Here is a 20876-nt window from a genome sequence, read left to right on the forward strand (position 1 = left end):
CAGGCGCTGGTTCGGCAACTGCGGCCAAGCAAATGACATAATTGCTAATCATCTCACACTGTGGATGAAATCTCAACCGTCTGCCGGCCGTGCTGTCTAGGACAGGGATTCACAGCCTCTTTCCTCAAGGCACCCTAGCAGTCCAGGTTTTAAGGATGTCCATGTTTAAGCACAGGTGTCTTAATTAGTACCTTAAATATTACTTTACAAATTGCAGAGAGTAATGGTTACAGTTACAAGGTAATATATGGCACTTGTTCCAGTCATAATGACACTGCAGAACACAAGCTGTATGAAGGACAGGTTACTATATCCGTCATGCAGACAGGGTGGGAGGGACTGGGTACTGGTATTGAGAAAACATAAAATCAAAGAGATAATCCCATTGAGCAGTTTGCACTGTATCTCATGAGCTGCGGTCATGGCTGTCACCCAAGACTCCTATGTTGTACTGAATGATGGAAATAAAATGCCAGTGGTTGGATTTGGCACCTATGCGCCAGAGACGGTGAGTGGGTGTAGAATGGTTGCTGGCTGCTTTCCATAATGACTGATTAATTGGGTATAAGTAAATATGCACTTAGTGACTGTGTAGTTTAAACTTCTGATGTATAAGATTTGATGAAGACTAATTAACTAATTGTAGAATCTTGCCAAACAGAAAAATTCCTTATTTCTCTAAACTCTGCAGCTGCTGTGGAACCACACATCCCAGCAGGCGCCGCCACAGTTTTAGCACGTCCTAATAGCAAAACTGTGGCAGGGCATGCTGGGATGTGTTGTTCCACAGCGGCTGAATAGCCACATTGAATACCCAATCTAATGGATCAATACTGTAGTTCGCATAGATCTGTACTGAGAAACTCTTCCAAAGGCTCAAAGGTGCCTCCATTTACCTCCTATAGTATAGCTGCTCCCGTGTATCCCTCCCCGTGCCTCTAGTGTGTAAGCGCTGTGCAGTCTTTGCAGCTGTTTATCTTATTCTTTTTATTGTACTTACAGTATTTATAGTTTGTGGGTTTATGTATCTCTCTGATGGTGTGAGATCTGCACATGCCAAGAGGCTCTCATTCTGCAAAATCACCCGCTGAGCCCTGGACCCCGCAGCCTGTGGCCACTTTGGGGCGGAGAAGGGGTGACGACGGGCATCGTCCCAGAAAAATGGGGCGTCCTTGAACGCAGCATCAATGGCATCAGCGGCATTAATTTTCCTGTTACTCAGATGACCGATGTTTGTGCAGCTGATTCGATGGTCATCGGATGTAGCAGTGGATCTGGCAGGAGGCGTCTACACCAGACTCCTCCTGCGGCATTGACTTATTATCACACAGGCTCTGCACACAAAGACGCAGCGTCTGTGGGATTTGCGTATTGCTCTGAATCCCGTGCGCAGCTATTTGGACAATTTAAGATGTTCAGCAACGTGCAGTGTCTTTTTTTGTGTTCCTTTGAGGGTAGAAATGATTGTGACCAAGCAGGTAAAATAAGCTTCAGGACAAATCATTAGGATTGGGACTAAGGTGTACAGGATTTTTTTCTGATATGGGGGTCTACTGTATGTACTAAGCCTTGGAGAAAGATAAAGTGGACGGAGATAAGTACCAACCAACCAGCTCCTGTCATTTTTTTAACACACCCTGTAACATGGCAGAAGCTGATTGGCTGGTACTTTGGGGGTAATTCAGAGTTGATTGCAGCAGCATGTTTGTTAGCTGTTAGGCAAAACCATGTGCACTGCAGGGGGGGCAGATATAACATGTGCAGAGAGAGTTAGATTTGGGTGGGTTATTTTGTTTCTGTGCAGGGTAAATACTGGCTGCTTTATTTTATTACACTGCAAATTAGATTTCAGTTTGAACACACCCCACCCAAATCTAACTCTCTCTGCACATGTTACATCTGCCCCCCCCCCTCCCCCTCCCCCCTGCAGTGCACATGGTTTTGCCAAACTGCTAACAAATTTGCTGCTGCGATCAGGTCTGAATTAGGCCCTTTATCTCCATTCTCTTTATGTCCATCCAGGGCTTGGTACATATACACCTTTATTTATTTAAAGAGCGGCACATGTGCCCGTTCCCAAAACTGCCTCGATGCATCATGGGGGATGTAGTTCTGCTGCAGCTGTGGTTTCAATATCCAAATAGCTGTGGCTGAATTGGGGCACTGGAAAGCCCTGATGCTGGGGTCTTCTGTGCTGCCCCCCAGATGGTGTCATCTCTAGGCCATACTGTACGGTGCCTATTCTCTGGTATCCAGAAGGGGGCAAGCTTTTCGGCACTTTATAAATTGGGTAGTTTTGCATTTCCCGTAGACTAGGACTACGGGGGTCATTCCGAGTTGATCGCTCGCTAGCAGTTTTTAGCAGCCGTGCAAACGCTAGGCCGCCGCCCACTGGGAGTGTATTTTAGCTTAGCAGAAGTGCGAACGAAAGGATCGCAGAGCGGCTACAAAGTTTTTTTGTGTAGTTTCAGAGTAGCTCAAAACCTACTCAGCGCTTGCGATCACTTCAGACTATTCAGTTCCTGTTTTGACGTCACAAACACGCCCAGCGTTCTCCCAGCCACGCCTGCGTTTTTCCTGGCATGCCTGCGTTTTTCCACACACTCCCTGAAAACGGTCAGTTGACACCCAGAAACGCCCACTTCATGTCAATCACTCTGCGGCCAGCAGTGCGACTGAAAAGCATCGCTAGACCTTGTGTGAAACTACATCGTTCGTTGTAATAGAACGTCGCGCATGCGCATTGCGCCGCATACGCATAAGTGCCTTTTTTTGCCTCATCGCTGCACAGCGAACGAACGCAGCTAGCGATCAACTCAGAATGACCCCCTACATTTGCAATCGGAGAAGGATAGCTGCAGAGATTTCCAAATCTGCTGCGTTACCTCCTTTGATAAATTGGCCAGGCAGTAAAATAGGAGGAAATCTTCTGATCATGTTCATTTTCTGAGAATTTATCACAAACTGTGTGTAATAAATACGGCCACTTAGAGATGTCTAACGTTTAACATGATCTTTGTCTCATTTCTTGCAGTATACCAAGGAGGAAGCTGGAGCCAGCACAAAGGTCGCCATCGAAGTTGGATATCGCCATATTGACTGCGCGTTTATATACGGCAATGAGGTAGAGGTTGGCAAGGCCATCAGAGAGAAGATTGCTGATGGGACAGTGAAGAGAGGGGACATCTTCTATACTGGGAAGGTAAATGGATGCGTCTGTGAGATTGTAACGACAAGGTCATCTGATCCTTTATTCATCCATTTCCTGACACACCTGGGGGATTGGAGTATGAAAATGAACATCTATTTATTCAGACTCACAGAAACATGTACACACACACACACACACACACACACACACACACACACACACACACACACACACACACACACACACACACACACACACACACACACACACACACACACGTGGTCATTCCAAGTTGATCGCAGCCAACAACTTTTAGCTGCTGCTGCGATCAACAGTCCAAGCCTATGGGGGAGTGTATTTTAGCTTAGCAGGGCTGCGATCGCTTGTGCAGCCCTGCTAAGCTTAAAAAAATTCAAGCAGAAGTAGACTAGCCCTGGACATACTTACCCTGTGCGATGGATCCAGCGATGATGGGCTCGGCTTTGATGTCACACCTCCGCCCTCCGTTGTCCTGGACACGCCTGCGTTTTACTCACCACTCCCTGAAAACGGCACCAAACGGTCCGGATCCTGTCAATCTTCTTAGCAGTCGCCTCTGCGACCGCTTCCGTCGGTAGCAGCGACGTAACCCGGCGACCTCTGTCGCCGGGAAACGTCACGCACAGTGGCCGCCACGCGTGCACATTCAGCACCCGTTCGCACCGCAGTGAAATACCGCTGCATGCGAACAGGTCAGAATGACCCCCAATATGCACACTCACATGTAAACATGCACAGAATGTGTACACTTAGACACACACACACACACACAAATGCACACCTACATACACACACACACACATGTAAACATGCACAGAATGTGTACACACACACACACACACACACACACACACAATGTGCACACTCAGACAGAAACATGCACATGAACGCATGCACAGAACACACTAATATCAGGGAACGGCCCTTATTCCGAGTTGTTCGCTCGCTAGCTGCTTTTAGCAGCGGTGCACACGCTAGGCCGCCGCCCTCTGGGAGTGTATCTTAGCTTAGCAGAAGTGCGAACAAAAGGTTAGCAGAACTGCGCGGAAAAAATTTCCTGCAGTTTCAGAGTGGCTCGATACTTACTCCTATCTTGCGATGACTGCAGTCTGTTTAGTTCCTGGTTTGACGTCACAAACACGCCCTGCGTTCGGCCAGTCACTCCCCCGTTTCTCCAGCCACTCCTGCGTTTTTACCTGGCACGCCTGCGTTTTTCAGCACACTCCCTGAAAACGCTGAGTTGCCGCCCAGAAACACCCACTTCCTGTCAATCACACTCCGATCACTCGAGCGACTGAAAAGCGTAGCTCGAGCTTGTGTAAAACTGCATAGTTTTGTGTGAAAGTACTTCGCGCGTGCGCGCTGCGTACCATACGCATGCGCAGAAGTGCCGATTTTTAGCCTGATCGCTACGCTGTGAAAAACGGCAGCGAGCGATCAACTCGGAATGAGGGCCAATGGGCCATATTTAGCAGTCTGTTGTTATAAGGATGATTTTGTCCTCACAGTGATAAATAAAAAAACACTTATCGGGGTATATTCAATAAAACTTGGATCCATTCCTACATGCATTTGTCGGAATGGATCCGACAACCCCTATTCAATGACCGACCAAATCCGACTGTCGGATTTGGCCGTACCCGGGGTGCTGTTCTGCCACTGCTGTCAGCAGCCGGGTGTGCTGACAGCGGCGGCGGGGAGAGCAGACAGCGGCTGCTGGCGGCAGATGATGGCAGCGGGAGCTGGACGGTGGCAGGCAGCGGGGGGAGCTGCCAGCGCCTGAGGAGAGTGATGTCTGCGGCGGGGGGATGCGCTGCACAGAGAGAGGTGCCTAACTGGAGGACATCCAGGCAATACACCTCTCATCCCCGTAGCCCGCCGCACCACTCCCTGTCTCCTCACCTCAATCCGACTTGTTTTCAAGTTGGATTTAGTTTGTCGGAAAGGGGGCCAAAACCTGTCAGATTTGGCCCCATTTCCGACAGAAGCACGCCGTGCGGCGGCTATTCTGCCAATCCACGTGTTTTCCGACAAGCCGGGAATTACCGACTTGTCGGGAAAAAAAAGCATTTTTTTAATATGTCGGAACCCCTTCCGACCGAAATCTGCCGGAAGCTGCCGTCTTTCCGACAAGACGGCAGCTTCTGACAGTTATTGAATATACCCCATAGACACAGTTTAATGAAGAAAAAAGGATAAACTGGGACACTGAGAAATGCCGCCCTGTCCCAGAGATTATGGTGGTCGGAGACATTAACACTTTGCAGGGCCAGTCTCTGCATAAGAGAGATTTGCATAAACCGGATTTCCAGCTAGAAAAGTATTTCAGTATTGTAATAATCGCCAGTCATTAAATAAAAAGCTTTATTCAGCCAACAGCAGAGTTGCTTTATTTCTGATCCGCTGTCATGAATATTGGCTGAGACCACATCATCGCTGTGTCTACATGTGGAGGTGGGGGGGGAGGGGGGGGGGGATACAGATGTGTTCCGCTACAGCTGTGGATCCGCTTTATCTTATTAAATCAAGTTAACCACTTCACTCCCCAATTTGTTTTGCCAGCTTTGGAGTACAAATCACACCCCTGACCGGGTCCGTCCAGCTCTTGAGAAAACTCTGAAGGATCTCCAGCTGGATTACATCGATCTCTTCATTATTCACACACCTGTGGAGTTAAAGGTTACTATGGGTTACAGCACATTTCAGCTTATATTTGATTGCAATGGGTAACAGGACATCTCAGTTTTTATCTGGTTACTATGGAAAACCCCCCAGCACATCTCAACTTATATCTGGTTGCTATGGGTAACAGCAGACTTCAGATTATGGGGGTAATTCCAAGTTGATCGCAGCAGGAATTTTTTTAGCAGTTGGGCAAAACCATGTGCATTGCAGGGGAGGCAGATATAACATGTGCAGAGAGAGTTAGATTTGGGTGGGGTGTGTTCAATCTGCAATCTAAATTGTAGTGTAAAAATAAAGCAGCCAGTATTTACCCTGCACAGAAACAAAATAACCCACCAAAATCTAACTCTCTCTGCACATGTTATATCTGCCTCCCCTGCACTGCACATGGTTTTGCCCAACTGCTAAAAAATTTCCTGCTGCGATCAACTTGGAATTACCCCCTATATCTGATCACTATGGAATACAGAACACCCCAGTTTATATCTTGTTGCTATTGAATACAACACATCTCAGCTTACAGTCTATCTTATCAGATACCTCACATCTCAGTTTACATTTCGTTGTTATGGGCTACAGAACGTTTCAGCTTTTATCTGGTTGCGATGGGTTGTGGCACATTTATTAAATACCTGGTTACTATCGGTTAGAACATATCCCTTTTCTTATTTTACTTTATTACGTTACGGTTGTGTCTATGACACCATAAACAGATCGTGTAACCAGCATCATCCAATCAGATATAAGCATTCCTCTAGAACGAATTTGTCTGGTTGAGCGCTATGAGGTAAATTTACTAAAGCTTCTAAAACAGAGAATTGGTGCTGTTGCCCGTAGCAACCAATCAAATGCTGTCTAGCATCTGATTGGTTGCCATGGGCAACATCCCCAAGTCTCTGTTTTAGATGCTTTAGTACATTTACCCCTATGAGTTATAGCAACTTTTCTTCTGTGCACCAGTCCTCGCTATTCTCAGGTTCCAATGGACAGGTCGACAGTGTCTATTGACAGTCGACAGTCAATAGTTTGACCCCATATAGTCGAAAGGTACAAAAGGTCAGCAGGTTCAAGAGGTCGACATGACAATGGCGGATACACAAATGGTCGACACGTGTTTTTTAAGTTTTTTTTAAATGTTTTCCAGCTTTTCTTTGATTTACTATCCTATGGACTACAGCTGGGAATAGTAACCTGTATTGTGCACAGCGGCAGTGGAGTGAGACATCTTGCCTGAAGCATGGCAAGGTATATGTTCTCACTGATTGTGGTCACATATGGGGCTGGATGTAATGGCGCCCGAGTTTGGCGGCCTTGCGGGATGCTGGCCGATCTCTGACATTTTTTTAAAGGAGCAATCACTTAGAAGGCATGGTTTTGCCTTGTAAGTGATTGCCCGTTTAAAAAAACGTCTGCCAAACTCGGGCGTCAGTACATGCGGCCCATGATGCAACATACAAGATTTCACCCAAAACACATGAAACATTGGGGGTCATTCCGAGTTGATCGCTCGCTGACGATTTTCTCAGCGCAGCGATCAGGCTAAAAAATGGCATTTCTGCGCATGCGTATGCCCCGCAACGTGCACGCGCAACGTACGGGTACAAAGGCCGTTGTGGTTGTGCACAGGTTCTAGCGAAGTTTTCAGTCGCACTGGCGGCCGCAAGAAGATTGACAGGAAGGGGGCGTTTCTGGATGTCAACTGACCGTTTTCAGGGAGGGTTTGCAAAAAACGCAGGCGTGTCTGAAAAAACGCAGGCGTGGCTGGGCGTTCGCTGGGCGGGTGTATGACGTCAAATCCGGACACGAATTGGCTGAAGTGATCGCAAGCGCTGAGTAGGTTCAGAGCTACTCAGGAACTGCACAAACTGTTTTTGCAGAGCTCGGCTGCACATGCGTTCGCACTTCTGCTAAGCTAAAATACACTCCCCATTGGGCGGCGGCATAGCGTTTGCACGGCTGCTAAATCTAGCTAGCGAGCTATCAACTCGGAATGACCCCCATTGTGTCAATTTCTAGTAAGCCGACCACTGTCATGTCGACCTTTTGACCCTTTTGATCTTTTGCACCTGTAGACCTAATGCAGATCGAACATATGGGGTCGACCTGTCCTATTGACTAACTAGAAACTGTAGCTCTTATATATCACGTCCAATAGTCTCACCCCTTACATATGTACAAATGTATTGTGGTTAATGTGGCCGGATTCATGTTGCAGGTAAGGCGGGCACAATTGCAGCTGCTGTTCACGCTCAGGCATAAATGTGGATTTCTTCCTGAATTCAGAGCCAGCTGCGTCTAGGTATCCATGCTGTCGTCTGCATTTGCAGCAGCCCCATCCTTGGTGCGTATGCAACTTTCGTCAACATGCCTTTACAACTTTTATCCTACGGACCACTCAGCAGGTCCATCACTAAGGTTGTGCGAGCAGTGCAGCCTAAATTGCTTACGTGTGCCGCATCATATGTGCAGCACGCTGAAACTCGCTAGATCCATACACAGACAGAACTGCATGCAACTTTATACCTGGCCTATTGTATTGAAATTGCAAAAAAACTTAAATTCCCTTTAAGAAAGACATTGGTACATACTGAGCGGTGCTTTATTTAGCAGGTATAAAAGTATATAATGGCATCCTCTGATCAATATTGTTGCATTGTAGAGTCATTCTGATAGTTGTGCGGCATGTGAGAGTATGTCTGATTGTTGTATTTCCCTGTCCTGCTGCAGCCTGGCGATGATCCCTTTCCCAAGGATGGTGACGGCAAATTGATCTTTCACAACACTGACCTCCGCGATACTTGGAAGGTACGGTATGAGAGCTGGGTGCCAGGGTACCAGGGTGGGATTGTACACCTTTCACCAAATATCACTAACACAGGTTTGCAACAATTGTACAAGTTAGAAATACAGGCAAGAATGAAAATACGTAATTTTAAGTTGAATTTGGGTGGGAGAAATAGGACACGCGGTAATGTCAAGGCCTCCTCTATGACAGCATTATATACTGTATATATTTAAAGAGACTCTAAAATGATTGGGATCAGCATGGAATTTCCTTTGGTGCTGTCGTTGCCGCACTTTTTTTAGTCAAATACCGTATTGCGTTTCAGCAGAATCTATATTACAGCAATGTATATGAGGCCTAATTCAGAGTTGATCGCAGCAGCAAATTTGTTAGCAGTTGGGCAAAACCATGCGCACTGCAGGGGGGGCAGATATAACATGTGTAGAGAGAGTTAGATTATTAAATGGATAACAGAATACCTATAGCACTTCACTTGGGTGTGAGCTAGCCTTTCAATGGGTGGTCTTCTGTATGCCGGCAGCCGGGCTCCCGACGTCCAGCATCCCGGCGCCGGAATCCCGACCGCCGGCATACCGACATTTATTCTCCCTCTTGGGGGTCCACCACCCCCCTGGAGGGAGAATAAATAGCGTGGTGCGCGTAGCGCGCCACCGTGCTCGCAGCATGGTGAGCGCAGCGAGCCCGCAAGGGGCTTATTTGCGCTTGCCCAGCTGTTGGTATGCCGGCGGTCGGGATTCCTGGCGCCGGTATGCTGGTCGCCGGGAGCCCGGCCGCCGGCATACACTACTACACCCCTTTCAATACAAGAATGGGGTACCCTACCCCACTAAATGTGAATAGACAAAAATCCGTTGGTTGAGTATTGAATGTGGCACTACCCAATTGCTACATTGGATAATTGTAGCCAATACGTAAAAAATATGAATTTAATACACACTTTGATATCCAAGATAACATATAACTTATAAAAATATCACACAAAACATTGTGTGGCTATTCATAAAAATACAGGAGTCCTACTGAGGGTAAATGTGGGGAAGCTGCAGGTGATAGTTTATGCAGGGAAGTCAGGACTTGCCCTGCATGCGCTCCCAGATCTTAAAGTCTTCACTACGGCAGGTGTCACTCATCTGGTTCAGGCGATGGTGAGGCCGTCCAAACGGGGGGATAGAGCCAACGCGTTTTGGAACACACAAGGTTCCTTTTTCAAAGAACCTGCCTTGAAAAAGGAACCTAGTGTGTTCTGAACGTATTTTTGTCCATTATTCAGCATTAATAATAAAAAAACAGTCCATTCCCTGGATGACCTAGTAAAAGCACTGGACAAGGCCAAATCTGATGCCAAGGAAAAATAGTCCTTGGGAAGAAGAATGCTGTATACCGTTCTGAAAGAAAATGGGTCATTGGGGGTAATTCCAAGTTGATCGCAGCAGGAAATTTTTTATCAGTTGGGCAAAACCATGTGCACTGCAGGGGGGGCAGATATAACATGTGCAGAGAGAGATAGATTTGGGTGGGTTATTTTGTTTCTGTGCAGGGTAAATACTGGCTGCTTTATTTTTACACTGCAATTTAGATTGCAGATTTAACTCACCACACCCAAATCTAACTCTCTCTGCACATGTTATATCTGCCTGCCCTGCAGTGCACATGGTTTTGCCCAACTGCTAACAAAATTCCTGCTGCGATCAACTCAGAATTACCCCCATTGTCAGACTCGTGGGCCCATTTGGGAGCTCGATGCTTCTCGAAACAGTGTACCACCAGAACACATAGTGGGCATAGCCAGAACACATAATGGGTGTGGCCAGAACACGTAGTGGGTGTAGCCAGAACACACAGTGGGTGTGGTCAGTACACATATTGGGCTTGCCAAGCCCACTGAGGATGTGACTAACTTTTAACCAGTCTACTCTGCATGCACAGAGAATGGGTCTGGGCCATAAATCAGTTTGGACCCACCTACACATGTCCTTGTTGGACAGCACTACTGTGCATACTCCATATTGGTTCCTACAAGGAGGCTAACCAAGATGGCCACTAAACCTAGTATTGCGCACGCGCAGTGCCATCTCAGAGCCCCACAGTGTGAGGCGGATGTCTTCCACTTAGCTCCAGGATAGACCCTGCGATTACCAAATCCACACTGCTACAGAGCCTGCTAGCACTACCCGGTAACAGTCACCGGCTGGCGACCTGTATTCTCCCCTCCGCACAAGCTCCGCTCCATACTAGAAGCCAGTGTAGGCATAACTGGGAGTACAGCTGTACCATCACATTATTACTTCAATCAAGCACTCCACTGCTGTAGTAATTGGGCTGTTCTTTGTCTCAGGGCATCCGCTGGTTGGTACACTCACTCTGCCTGACCGCCAACACCTGTACAGACATATGCCAACACAGTCCACAGTCTACTCAAGACGGCTGATGGGACAGTGAAGATATTTTGTAGTCCTGGAAATGTTCCTATTGTCAGGAATAGAACAAGCTTCTGAGAGCCGCCCCCATCAAGTGGTGCCCCTAGGCTCCTGCCACACATGCCTCATTTATGAGTCTAATAAATTCACAATAGTAACGGAAGGCGTTTTGAATCTTGCACATCCTCTGGCATCCTGGTTATAATGTAAGTGGACGTATGAATGATTGATTACATTTCCGTTCTTCAGGCTATGGAGGACTGCAAAGACGCCGGGTTGACCAGATCCATTGGGGTGTCTAATTTTAACCGCAGACAACTGGAGCTGATTCTCAACAAGCCGGGGTTGAAGTACAAGCCGGTCTGTAACCAGGTAAATATTACTTGTCAGTAATACTAGCATAGAGCCCTGAGTCCTGGGCATGTGTCAGTATTATAGTCCATTCATATATAATCACCTGCTCATCTTTTATGGTTTTCACTTTGCTTTTGAATGAAAAAACTTTGGAGCTTTCCCGCGCCTAACAGGGTGATCCGTGTCCCCCCACAGGTGGAATGTCACATATTCCTGAATCAGAGCAAGCTGCTGGGGTTCTGCAAGGCCAATGACATTGTACTGGTGGGATTCAGCGTCCTGGGATCCAGCAGAGTGGAGAACTGGTAAGAGCGAGCCTGGGCCTCCGTGCACCCACTAGGGAACCCTGTGATTTCATTCCTGTTATACTAGTAGTCCCAGCCTTGGTAAATGGGCCATGCTGGACCTGTATCACGTACGGCAGGACTTCTACATAGACCCAGTAGAGCTATAATACAATTATGGGGTCATTCTGACCCGTTTGCTTGCTGCTTTTTGTCGCAGCCGAGCGAATGGGTCCCTACTGCGCATGTGTCGGCGCCGTAGTGCGCCGGCGCATGCCAGACGGCCAAAGGCCGTAGCAGGGCTGTGATTGCCTCTGCCTGATTGACAGGCAGAGGCGATCGCTGGGTGGGAGGGGGCGGAACGGCGGCGTTTGGCCGCCGTTTCGTGGGAGCGGTACGGCCAATGCAGGCATGGCCGGACCAAACGGGGGCGGGCTGCAGCGGCTGCGTGACATCACATGCAGCCGCTGCGGGCTGGGGAAGCAATGAGTAGCTCCCGGCCAGCACGCTGGAGCTGCGCTGGCTGGGAACTACTCTTGAAGTGCAAAGGCATCGCCGCTGTGCGATGCCTTTGCACTTCTGCGGGGGGGCCGGCACTGACATGCGGGGCGGACTTGCCCTGTGCTGGGCGTCCCCCCGCATGTCAGTGTGAATGATCGTAGCTGTGCTAAATTTAGCACAGCTACGATCAACTCGGAATGACCCCCTATGTGTCCCCAGTTATGGGGCTGCTGCACAGATCTGGCTGCTGAAAGTAACCAATCAAAAATGACCGTTTGTCTCTCCATTACAAGACAGACAGTGAAAGCCTATTTCGGATTGGGTGCAATGCCTTTAGTGCAAGCTGCAGCCGCCTTTGAGCACCCAAAGTAAGTAACCCTTTCCATACACCTTTGTAAATAATTCCCCACTATTTGTGGAAGGTGTTTCTGTTCTTAGACTGATTGTGGTAAGGATTTGCTGGCGTCAAACAGTTGGACGTCCTACATCAACTTGGAAACAATGCTCCTAAGCCGCTATACTTGGCTATAGCAGCTACACGTAGGGGCGGCTGATTCAGAGGCGGGAGTAAAGCAAAATAATAGCAAGTATCTGTACGCCTAGAGAAACCATGCAGCGCTGCAAGGGGAGCAGTTACCTCGTGATGACATGATTCACTATTATAATTTGCTGATTAAAGAGCTGCTGCAGACTTAAAAACAAGGTGAGCATAATTGCTCCCAAATTGCGCACATGCAATTAAATGCGGATATTTTCCCTTGCGCAGTGTGTTGTACGCACATCCACGGCTAGGGCTCCCCTATCGGGGATGCGAATGGGATTCGTACAACTCTGCATTCGCTGCGTTCTGGAGCAGGAGCGGTGCAGAAACACGCAGGGCGCGCCCCACAAAAATGACCTACTGTAGTGCATCAGATCTGGAGCCTGTATAAGGCAGACAAGGGCCAGACACATCCACGTTCTAGCTGCAGTAACGCAGATCCACACAGGGCTGTCTCTTCCATTGGACTTAATGGGCAGTTGCCCAGGGGCCTCTGGAATTCTAGGAGCTAGTGGCCTCCCGCATTGGAGGAAGTGGATGGTGTCGCCATACTGGGAATGGCACTGTCAGTGCTGGCCCAGCAAAGCCCTCCCTCCTGTTATCAGAGCAGCTGCAGCTCTGTGCGGCTGTCTCTGCTGTTGTCTGGAGACGCCTGCAGGCACTAGCACCTGCTGCCGCTCGCTCCAGAGGTCTGACTTACGACATGCACTACTGCGCATGCACGGCTCTGCTGTGAGGCGAGTCTGTCTCTCTCCTCTGGGGTCCTACGGATGTGGCTGCAGCCCTGCATTTCCGGCCCATGCAACAGTCCAAAGGGCTTCAGATGACCACTGTATTCCCCCCACTTAGCTGCATAAGCACACCGTTACCAATCGCACTACTACACCCAGCACTCCCTGTTTGCACTAGGCTGCCACTGCTGCACTGCAGTAACTCCATATGTGTACTGTACCACTGTGTTAACCCCTGCATTCCAGGTGTTTCTGGATTAACCCTATACCTGCTGTTTAAATGAATAAATAAAAATGATAGAATAGTAAATGGTCCCAAGTGCTCTTCTTTATACTATCTTAATTTGTTGTTAACAACCTTAAAGATCTACTTAGATCTACTTAGATCTTAGATCTTGAAAAGAACTCACCAAGGGGGTCATTCCGAATTGATCGCTCGCTAGCAGTTTTTGGCAGCCGTGCAAACGCATAGTCGCCGCCCACAGGGGAGTGTATTTTTGCTTTGCAGGAGTGCGAACGCCTGTGCAGCAGAGCGCCTGCAAACACATTTTGTGCAAAACAAGACCAGCCCTGTAGTTACTTATCCTGTGCAATGATTGCTGCGACGAATGACACGGTAATGACGTCAGATACCCGCCCAGCGAACGCCCGGCCACGCCTGCGTTTTTCCAAACACTCCCAGAAAACGGTCAGTTGACACCCATAAACGCCCTCTTTCTGTCAATCTCCTTGCGTTCGGCTGTGCGATTGGAATCGTCGCTAGAACCAGTGCAAAACCACAAAGGACTTCATACCCGTACGACGTGCGTGCGCATTGCGGTGCATACGCATGCACAGAATAGCCTTTTTTTCACTGAACGCCACGCAGCGAACAACGGCAGCTAGCGATCAACTCGGAATGACCCCCCAAGTTCTATCTAACTATGGGTTGAAAATGGTATTCCAAAGGGCACTATGACAGCCTTAATGTAAGGGCTGCCTGACCAATATAGTCTGGTTGTTCCTAAAACATACCTGTTGATACACCTCAATTTAATATACCCTATAATATACCATAATATGATCCATTTTTACAGTTTTATTAAAATTAATCATACAAAAAAATAGTAATATAAAAAGCAAACTTTATAAAACAATACACAGTGGGGGGAATTCAAATGTTTGAAAAGTCAGTTTGGTGTCTGTTTTTTCCAACTGACTTTTCAAACAATTGAATACCCCCCAGTGTGTCTAAAGCTGGAGGTCATGTGTCACTTTTTCTGTTCAGATGGAATGCGTTTAGATGGAATACGCCCACTTTTTGTACCGTCCCATATAGAACTTGTACTACAGTAGTTACAGCTGTTATAGAATTGTGAACACCAATCACAAATATTAAAGCTCTTTTCCCACAATTGTTCGTGGAAATGTCCAATATTACAATATTAACTGTATAGTACAATACAGGTTGAGTAACCCATATCCAAATATTCCGAAATACGGAATATTCCGAAATACGGAATTTTTTGAGTGAGAGTGAGATAGTGAAACCTTTGTTTTCTGATGGCTCAATGTACACACACTTTGTTTAATCCAAGTTATTAAAAATATTGGCTAAAGTTACCTTCAGGCTGTGTATATAAGGTGTATATGAAACATAAATGCATTCTGTGCTTAGACTTGGGTCCCATCACCATGATACCTCATTATGGTATGCAATTATTCCAAAATACGGAAAAATCCCATATCCAAAATACCTCGGGTTCCAAGCATTTTGCATAAGGGATACTCAACCTACATTAACAATAGTACAATATTAACTGTGCAGTGTTTAAAATCCAATACAAGAAATTAACTGACAGATATGTTCAGTCAGCAAGCCATTGAGATTGTAGTGCCCCTAGGTGGGGCAATAGTCATGGAAGTTGATGACTTATTGCGCCAGTTCTCTGGTGGTGCCTAGTTCAGTGCATAAATGATATGAGTCTGATTTAATCCTGGTACACACTAGGCGATATGTCATCCGATCGGGCAGAGAGAACCGATATATCTGGCACATCATCTAGAGTGTACCCACTACTGCGCCCACTGCGGCTCATTTGCCTGGTCGTCATGTCGAACGACCTGGCAAATGACGGCATGCATTGGAATGCAGCCGTGAACTATATATCGCACGGTCGCACGATATTTTGTCCAGTGTGTCCTGTCAGCAGTGTACACACCTTGTTAAGTTTGCAAAATAGAGGCAAATAGATGCAAATGAGTGTAAAAAAAAAGGCGCACAAAATTTTGTTGCTCTTTCGGGGGGCAGGTTGTCGGTACGACGTGTGTGAAATCCGTGGGGACTGACATGTGTGAAATGCATGGGAGCAGACAGGTGTGAAATGCACGGGGATTTCTAAGTCTGAAGAATGAACTTAAAATTAAAAATAGATTTATACGGTTTTGGAGATCTCATTATTTCTGTTGATAAAAACGAATATAACTCGTTTTATAAAAAAAAAAAAAAAATGACGATTTACACAAAATGATTAAATACGAGGCAGCCCCTATCGTACCACCTGTTATCCGAGTTACATATTACAGTATAATAAAATGTTTCATAATTTGTTTCAACGTGTGACAGATAAATGACCCAGAGAAGAAACAAAGGAATAATTGTTTAACTTCTCCACAGAACATACCTTAACCGAAGCAAAAAACAATAAAAAAACAATATACAAGTAACTGTGCACCTAGGAAAAACCATGTTGCCCTCTAGATGGGGCAGATGTAATATGAGCAGTGAGAGTTATGGGCCCTATACACTTACGGATCCTCCGCCGAACTGCCCGATGGTGGATACGGCCGACGGGCGACCGGGGGCAGGTGACGGGGGTTGTGAAGTTTCTTCACTCCCCCCGTCACCCGGCTCCATAGCACTGCATGCTAATGTGGACAATCTCGTCCATATTGGTCTGCATGCATAAGCGACGGGGCACCAACGATTAACGAGCGCGGGGCCGTGCATCGTTAATCGTTGGTGCCTACACACTGCACATTAATGTACGAGAACGTTCATATCATGCATTTTATTTGCCAGTGTGTAGGGCCCTTAAGATATGGGCAGGGTGTGTCCAAACTGAAATCTAAATTGCAGTGTAAAAATAAAGCTGTCTAACATGTGTGAGCTACATGCAAAAGCAGCCAGTATTTACCCTGCACAGAAAAAATATAAATAGATTTGTTCCCCTTGCATGGCAACATGGGGGTAATTCAGACCTGCGTCTACTTTTCTCGCACCCTGCGATCAGGTCCGAACTGAGCGTGCGTATGCACTACAATGCGCAGGCACGATGGACGGCAACAACAAAGATCGCCACCCTGTGAAGGGATTCTGCGAGGAATCCGTTCGCACTGGCGTTCGCAAGGAGATTGACAGGAAGAAGGCGTTTGTGGGTGGCAACTGACCGTTTTCAGGGAGCGGTTGGGAAAACACAGGCGTGTCCAAGCGTTTGCAGGGAGGGATCCTGACGTCAATTCCGGTCCCGGACAGGCTGATGTGATCACAGCGGCTGAGTGAGTCCTGCGCTGCGCAGAGACTGCACAAAATCAGTTTGTACATCTCTGCTACACATGCGTTCGCACACTTGCACAGCGAACATACACTCCCCTATGGGCGGCGACTATCTGATCGCAGCAATGCAAAAATCGCCTGCTAGCGATCAGGTCTGAATTAGACCCATGGTTTTCTCCAGATACAAAGTTGCTTGCTTTTTTTGCTCTACTTCCAGACCAGAATCAAGTTCTAGGTGCAGAGAGGTGATGTAGCCTGTACTGTAAGTGTCACTGCTACTGAAGGCTAGATATATTGCCCTAACCACACACCAACACCAGTCCTATAGGACTTTTTATTATAAAACAATGGGTCGCTATTCTGAGAAATTGCAATTGTCTGCGAGTAGAAGGGCGCCGCCCCGACAGGAAGTAAAAACGCTCTTTGGAAATTTGTGAATGCATCGCAGATCACTATCCACTCGCAGATGCATACGCAAATCCCGGAACATCGAAGAGTCTTTGCCGTCTGAGCAAATGTAAGTACTGTAGGTCTGAGGCTACCACTAATCTGCGACTGAGATGGGCTGGAAGCGGTCTGCGCTGACGTCAGAGACGCTCCCTAAGAGCGCCTGGGCACACCTGCATTTTTTCTGACACACCCAGAAAACGGCAGGTTTCCGCCCAGAAACGCCGGCTTCCTGTCAGCCGAACAGTGACTACATTATGATTACGATCTGTACGCAATTTCTATCGCTGTTACCCCACGCGTATGCACAATGCGAATGCAACACATGCACAGTCATTCGACAATCGCTCCATTTGCGAATTCTCTAATTAGCGATCCATGCTGAATTAGAGCCAATGACAGCACACATTAATAGACATTAGCTAATACATAAACGATGATTTCCTACACCGGTGAATGTGATTTACCCTCAACCTAAATCTCTCCTCTCTCATCTGCTGTCTTACAGGATTGACCAAAATTCTCCTAAAGTGCTGGAAGACCCCGTCCTAAACGCAGTCGCCAAGAAGAACAAGCGCAGCCCGGCGCAGGTAGCAATGCGATATCTACTGCAGAGAGGGATTGTCGTCCTTGCGAAGAGCTTCAGCCCAGACAGGATCAAGCAGAACTTCCAGGTGACAATGTGTTTTTTAAGGGAATGAACTCAATGAAACAGGTTACATTTTAAATGTCTGTAAAATATTTGGTCTCTTTTGTCACCCCTGCCCCCCCCCCCCCCTTCCTGAAGAGCGCCTAAGTTGCAGCCATGAATCGACCGCTTATACACCTCGATGCACGCGGATTACGTTTGTAGCTGACGTAATTTTATTGATTTCTTCCAGGTCTTCGATTTTGAATTGAGTGAGGAAGACATGAGAAGTCTGGACGGAGTTAACAAAGATATGCGTTACTTGAGTATTAACGAGTAAGTCTGCCCCATTACTAAATTAAATCCAGTTTGTTTTCTAATAAATACATAAAAACATAATTAACTAATCTCTTACCCCCTCAGATGGAAGGAACACCCCAAATATTCATTCCATGACGAATATTAGGGGAAGTGGATTCCTGTCCTGGCTCCATGACATCTTAATCTGGGAAATGGGAGTTACCCCATAAATCCTGCGGGCAACAGGATTACCCCCCCACACTGTGACTTCTCCAACTCGTCCTCACATTAGACTGAAGATCACCAGTCCTGGGTGCTATGGTGTGGTAACACGGGCTTGTGATGGCTTAGGTTTCAGAACATTAACTACAAAGTCCAATTATTGTTAGACATATTTTTCTCTGCTTGGGCAGAGTGGGATCTACTGCGATGAATATAACACTTACTCCCCAATTCTAACGTTACAATCAAATATTTACACCCCAACTATGTATTATGCCAGAGGCTCACAAACTCGGTCCTCAAGGCCACTAACAGTCCAGGTTTTAGGTATATCCATGGCTCAGCACAGGTGGTTAAATCAAATTGACTGAGGTACTGTATTAATGAAGTCACCTGTGGCCAAGCTTGGATATACGTAAACCTGGACTGTCAGGGTGCCTTGAGGACCAAGTTTGGGAACTTCTTTCTTACGCTTTGTGCCAAATGCTGCTCACCAGCTGTTGGACATCGGACTTGTACAGATGTTTTAGTACGATGTGTCTTATGCAATGCAATAAAAGGGATCATAATAACACTGTTTCTGTGTCAGGACTTTCCTTTGGTGACTACATGTAAAACATACTTGCCTACCTGTCCCTCTCCATGATGGAGAAAATGCTCTGTTCCTGGACTTTCCTGGTAATGTATGATTGCCATCACCTGTGGTGAGCTAGGTAATTGATAAGAAAGGTGTTTCACCACAGGTGATGGCAATCATACATTACCAGGAAAGTCCAGGAACAGAGCATTTTCTCCCTCATGGAGAGGGTCAGGTAGGCAAGTATGATGTAAAAACGACATAATTTAGGCTTACCATGCTATTCCCTTCAAACTGTGACACTCATGAATTATACAGGTTCTGTGGCTGACTTAATTCAAGCCTGCGTGTCACCTGGTTCTAATCAGCCACCGAACCTGTGCAATTCATGCGTTTCCCGATTTAAAGGGACGGTATAGTGAGCCTAACCTATTGTAAATGCATGTTATTATTTCTGTTACATTGTATGTATTATTAGGGGTCTGTATCATACTTGTCTACTCCGCAGATCCTGCAGGTGACACACGATTTTTTGGGTAGTCCCCCGCACCACCGGAAGAGTAGGCAACCCTCCCGCATCCCGCCCACTCCCTAGTGGAGTGGGCAGAATGGGGGAGAAAAATACTTTGACTTCCCTGTCCGTGGGGGAGGGGTGGAGCCTAATGATGCATTTCTAATGTAATCGCGTCACTTTAGACCCACTTCCTATGCAAATCGTGACATTTTACTGAGCCTAATGGCGCAATTGTTACGGCTCCGTACCCATCTCTGCCTACCTTCTACTCCGGGCTTCTCCCTGTGTGCCGGGCGATGCTGCTCCCTGTGTGCCGGGCGATGCTGCTCCCTGTGTGCCGGGCGATGCAGCTCCCTGTGCGCCGGGCGATGCTGCTCCCTGTGTGCCGGGCAATGCTTCTTCCTGTGTGCCGGGCGATTCTGACCCCTGTGTGCCGGGCGATGCTGCTCTCTGTGTGCCGGGCGATGCTGACACCTGTGTGCCGGGCGATGCTATTCCCTGTGTGCCGGGCAATGCTGCTCCCTGTGTGCCGGGCGATGCTGCTCCCTGTGTGCTGGGCGATGCTGCTCCCTGTGTGCCGGGCGATGCTGCTCCCTGTGTGCCGGGCGATGCTGCTACCTGTGTGCCGGGCGATGCTGCTACCTGTGTGCCAGGTGCTGCTCCCTGTGTGCCGGGCGATGCTGCTACCTTAATAGCACAGATGGTTGTAGAACTTGTGAGCGGTGACAGAGACACTGATGATGTGAATAACTGAAGTGCAAGGGTCCAAGACGCTGTTTGATTTGTGGGACTTGTGAACGGTGACTGAGACGCTGGTGATGTGAGGAGCTGAAGTGCAGGGGTTTTAGACGCTGTTAATTTGTAGAACTTGAGAACGGAGACTGAGACGCTGATGATATGAGGAACTGAAGTGCAGGGGTTTAGACGCTGTGGATTCGTAGAACTTGAGAACGGAGACTGAGATGCTGATGATGTGAGGAACTGAAGTGCAGGGGTTTAAGACGCTGTTGATTCGCAGAACTTGAGAACGATGGTTTAGACCCGCAGCCACGCTGATTCCTAGGAGCACTGGTGACTGGAACGCAGAGAGATATACCGGCCGCTGAGTACACTGGAACCGGTGCAGCGAACTGGCAGCTGGAAA

At 47.5% G+C, this 20876-nt stretch overlaps 1 protein-coding gene across 1 annotated transcript; it reads left to right on the plus strand.

The window, feature by feature from the left end:
- The first annotated feature begins 389 nt into the window (after positions 1 to 389).
- On the plus strand, positions 390 to 19218 carry LOC134935777 (aldo-keto reductase family 1 member C1-like). The gene is made up of 9 exons (XM_063930611.1): positions 390 to 508; positions 3035 to 3202; positions 5753 to 5869; positions 8603 to 8680; positions 11348 to 11470; positions 11648 to 11757; positions 18000 to 18165; positions 18373 to 18455; positions 18543 to 19218. Exons 1-9 carry the CDS (start codon positions 422 to 424, stop codon positions 18583 to 18585), a joined length of 975 nt encoding a protein of 324 aa, XP_063786681.1. The 5' UTR covers positions 390 to 421; the 3' UTR covers positions 18586 to 19218.
- Positions 19219 to 20876: the final 1658 nt, after the last annotated feature.

This window comes from Pseudophryne corroboree, chromosome 6 (assembly GCF_028390025.1).
Source record: "Pseudophryne corroboree isolate aPseCor3 chromosome 6, aPseCor3.hap2, whole genome shotgun sequence".
Lineage (NCBI taxonomy): Eukaryota > Metazoa > Chordata > Amphibia > Anura > Myobatrachidae > Pseudophryne > Pseudophryne corroboree.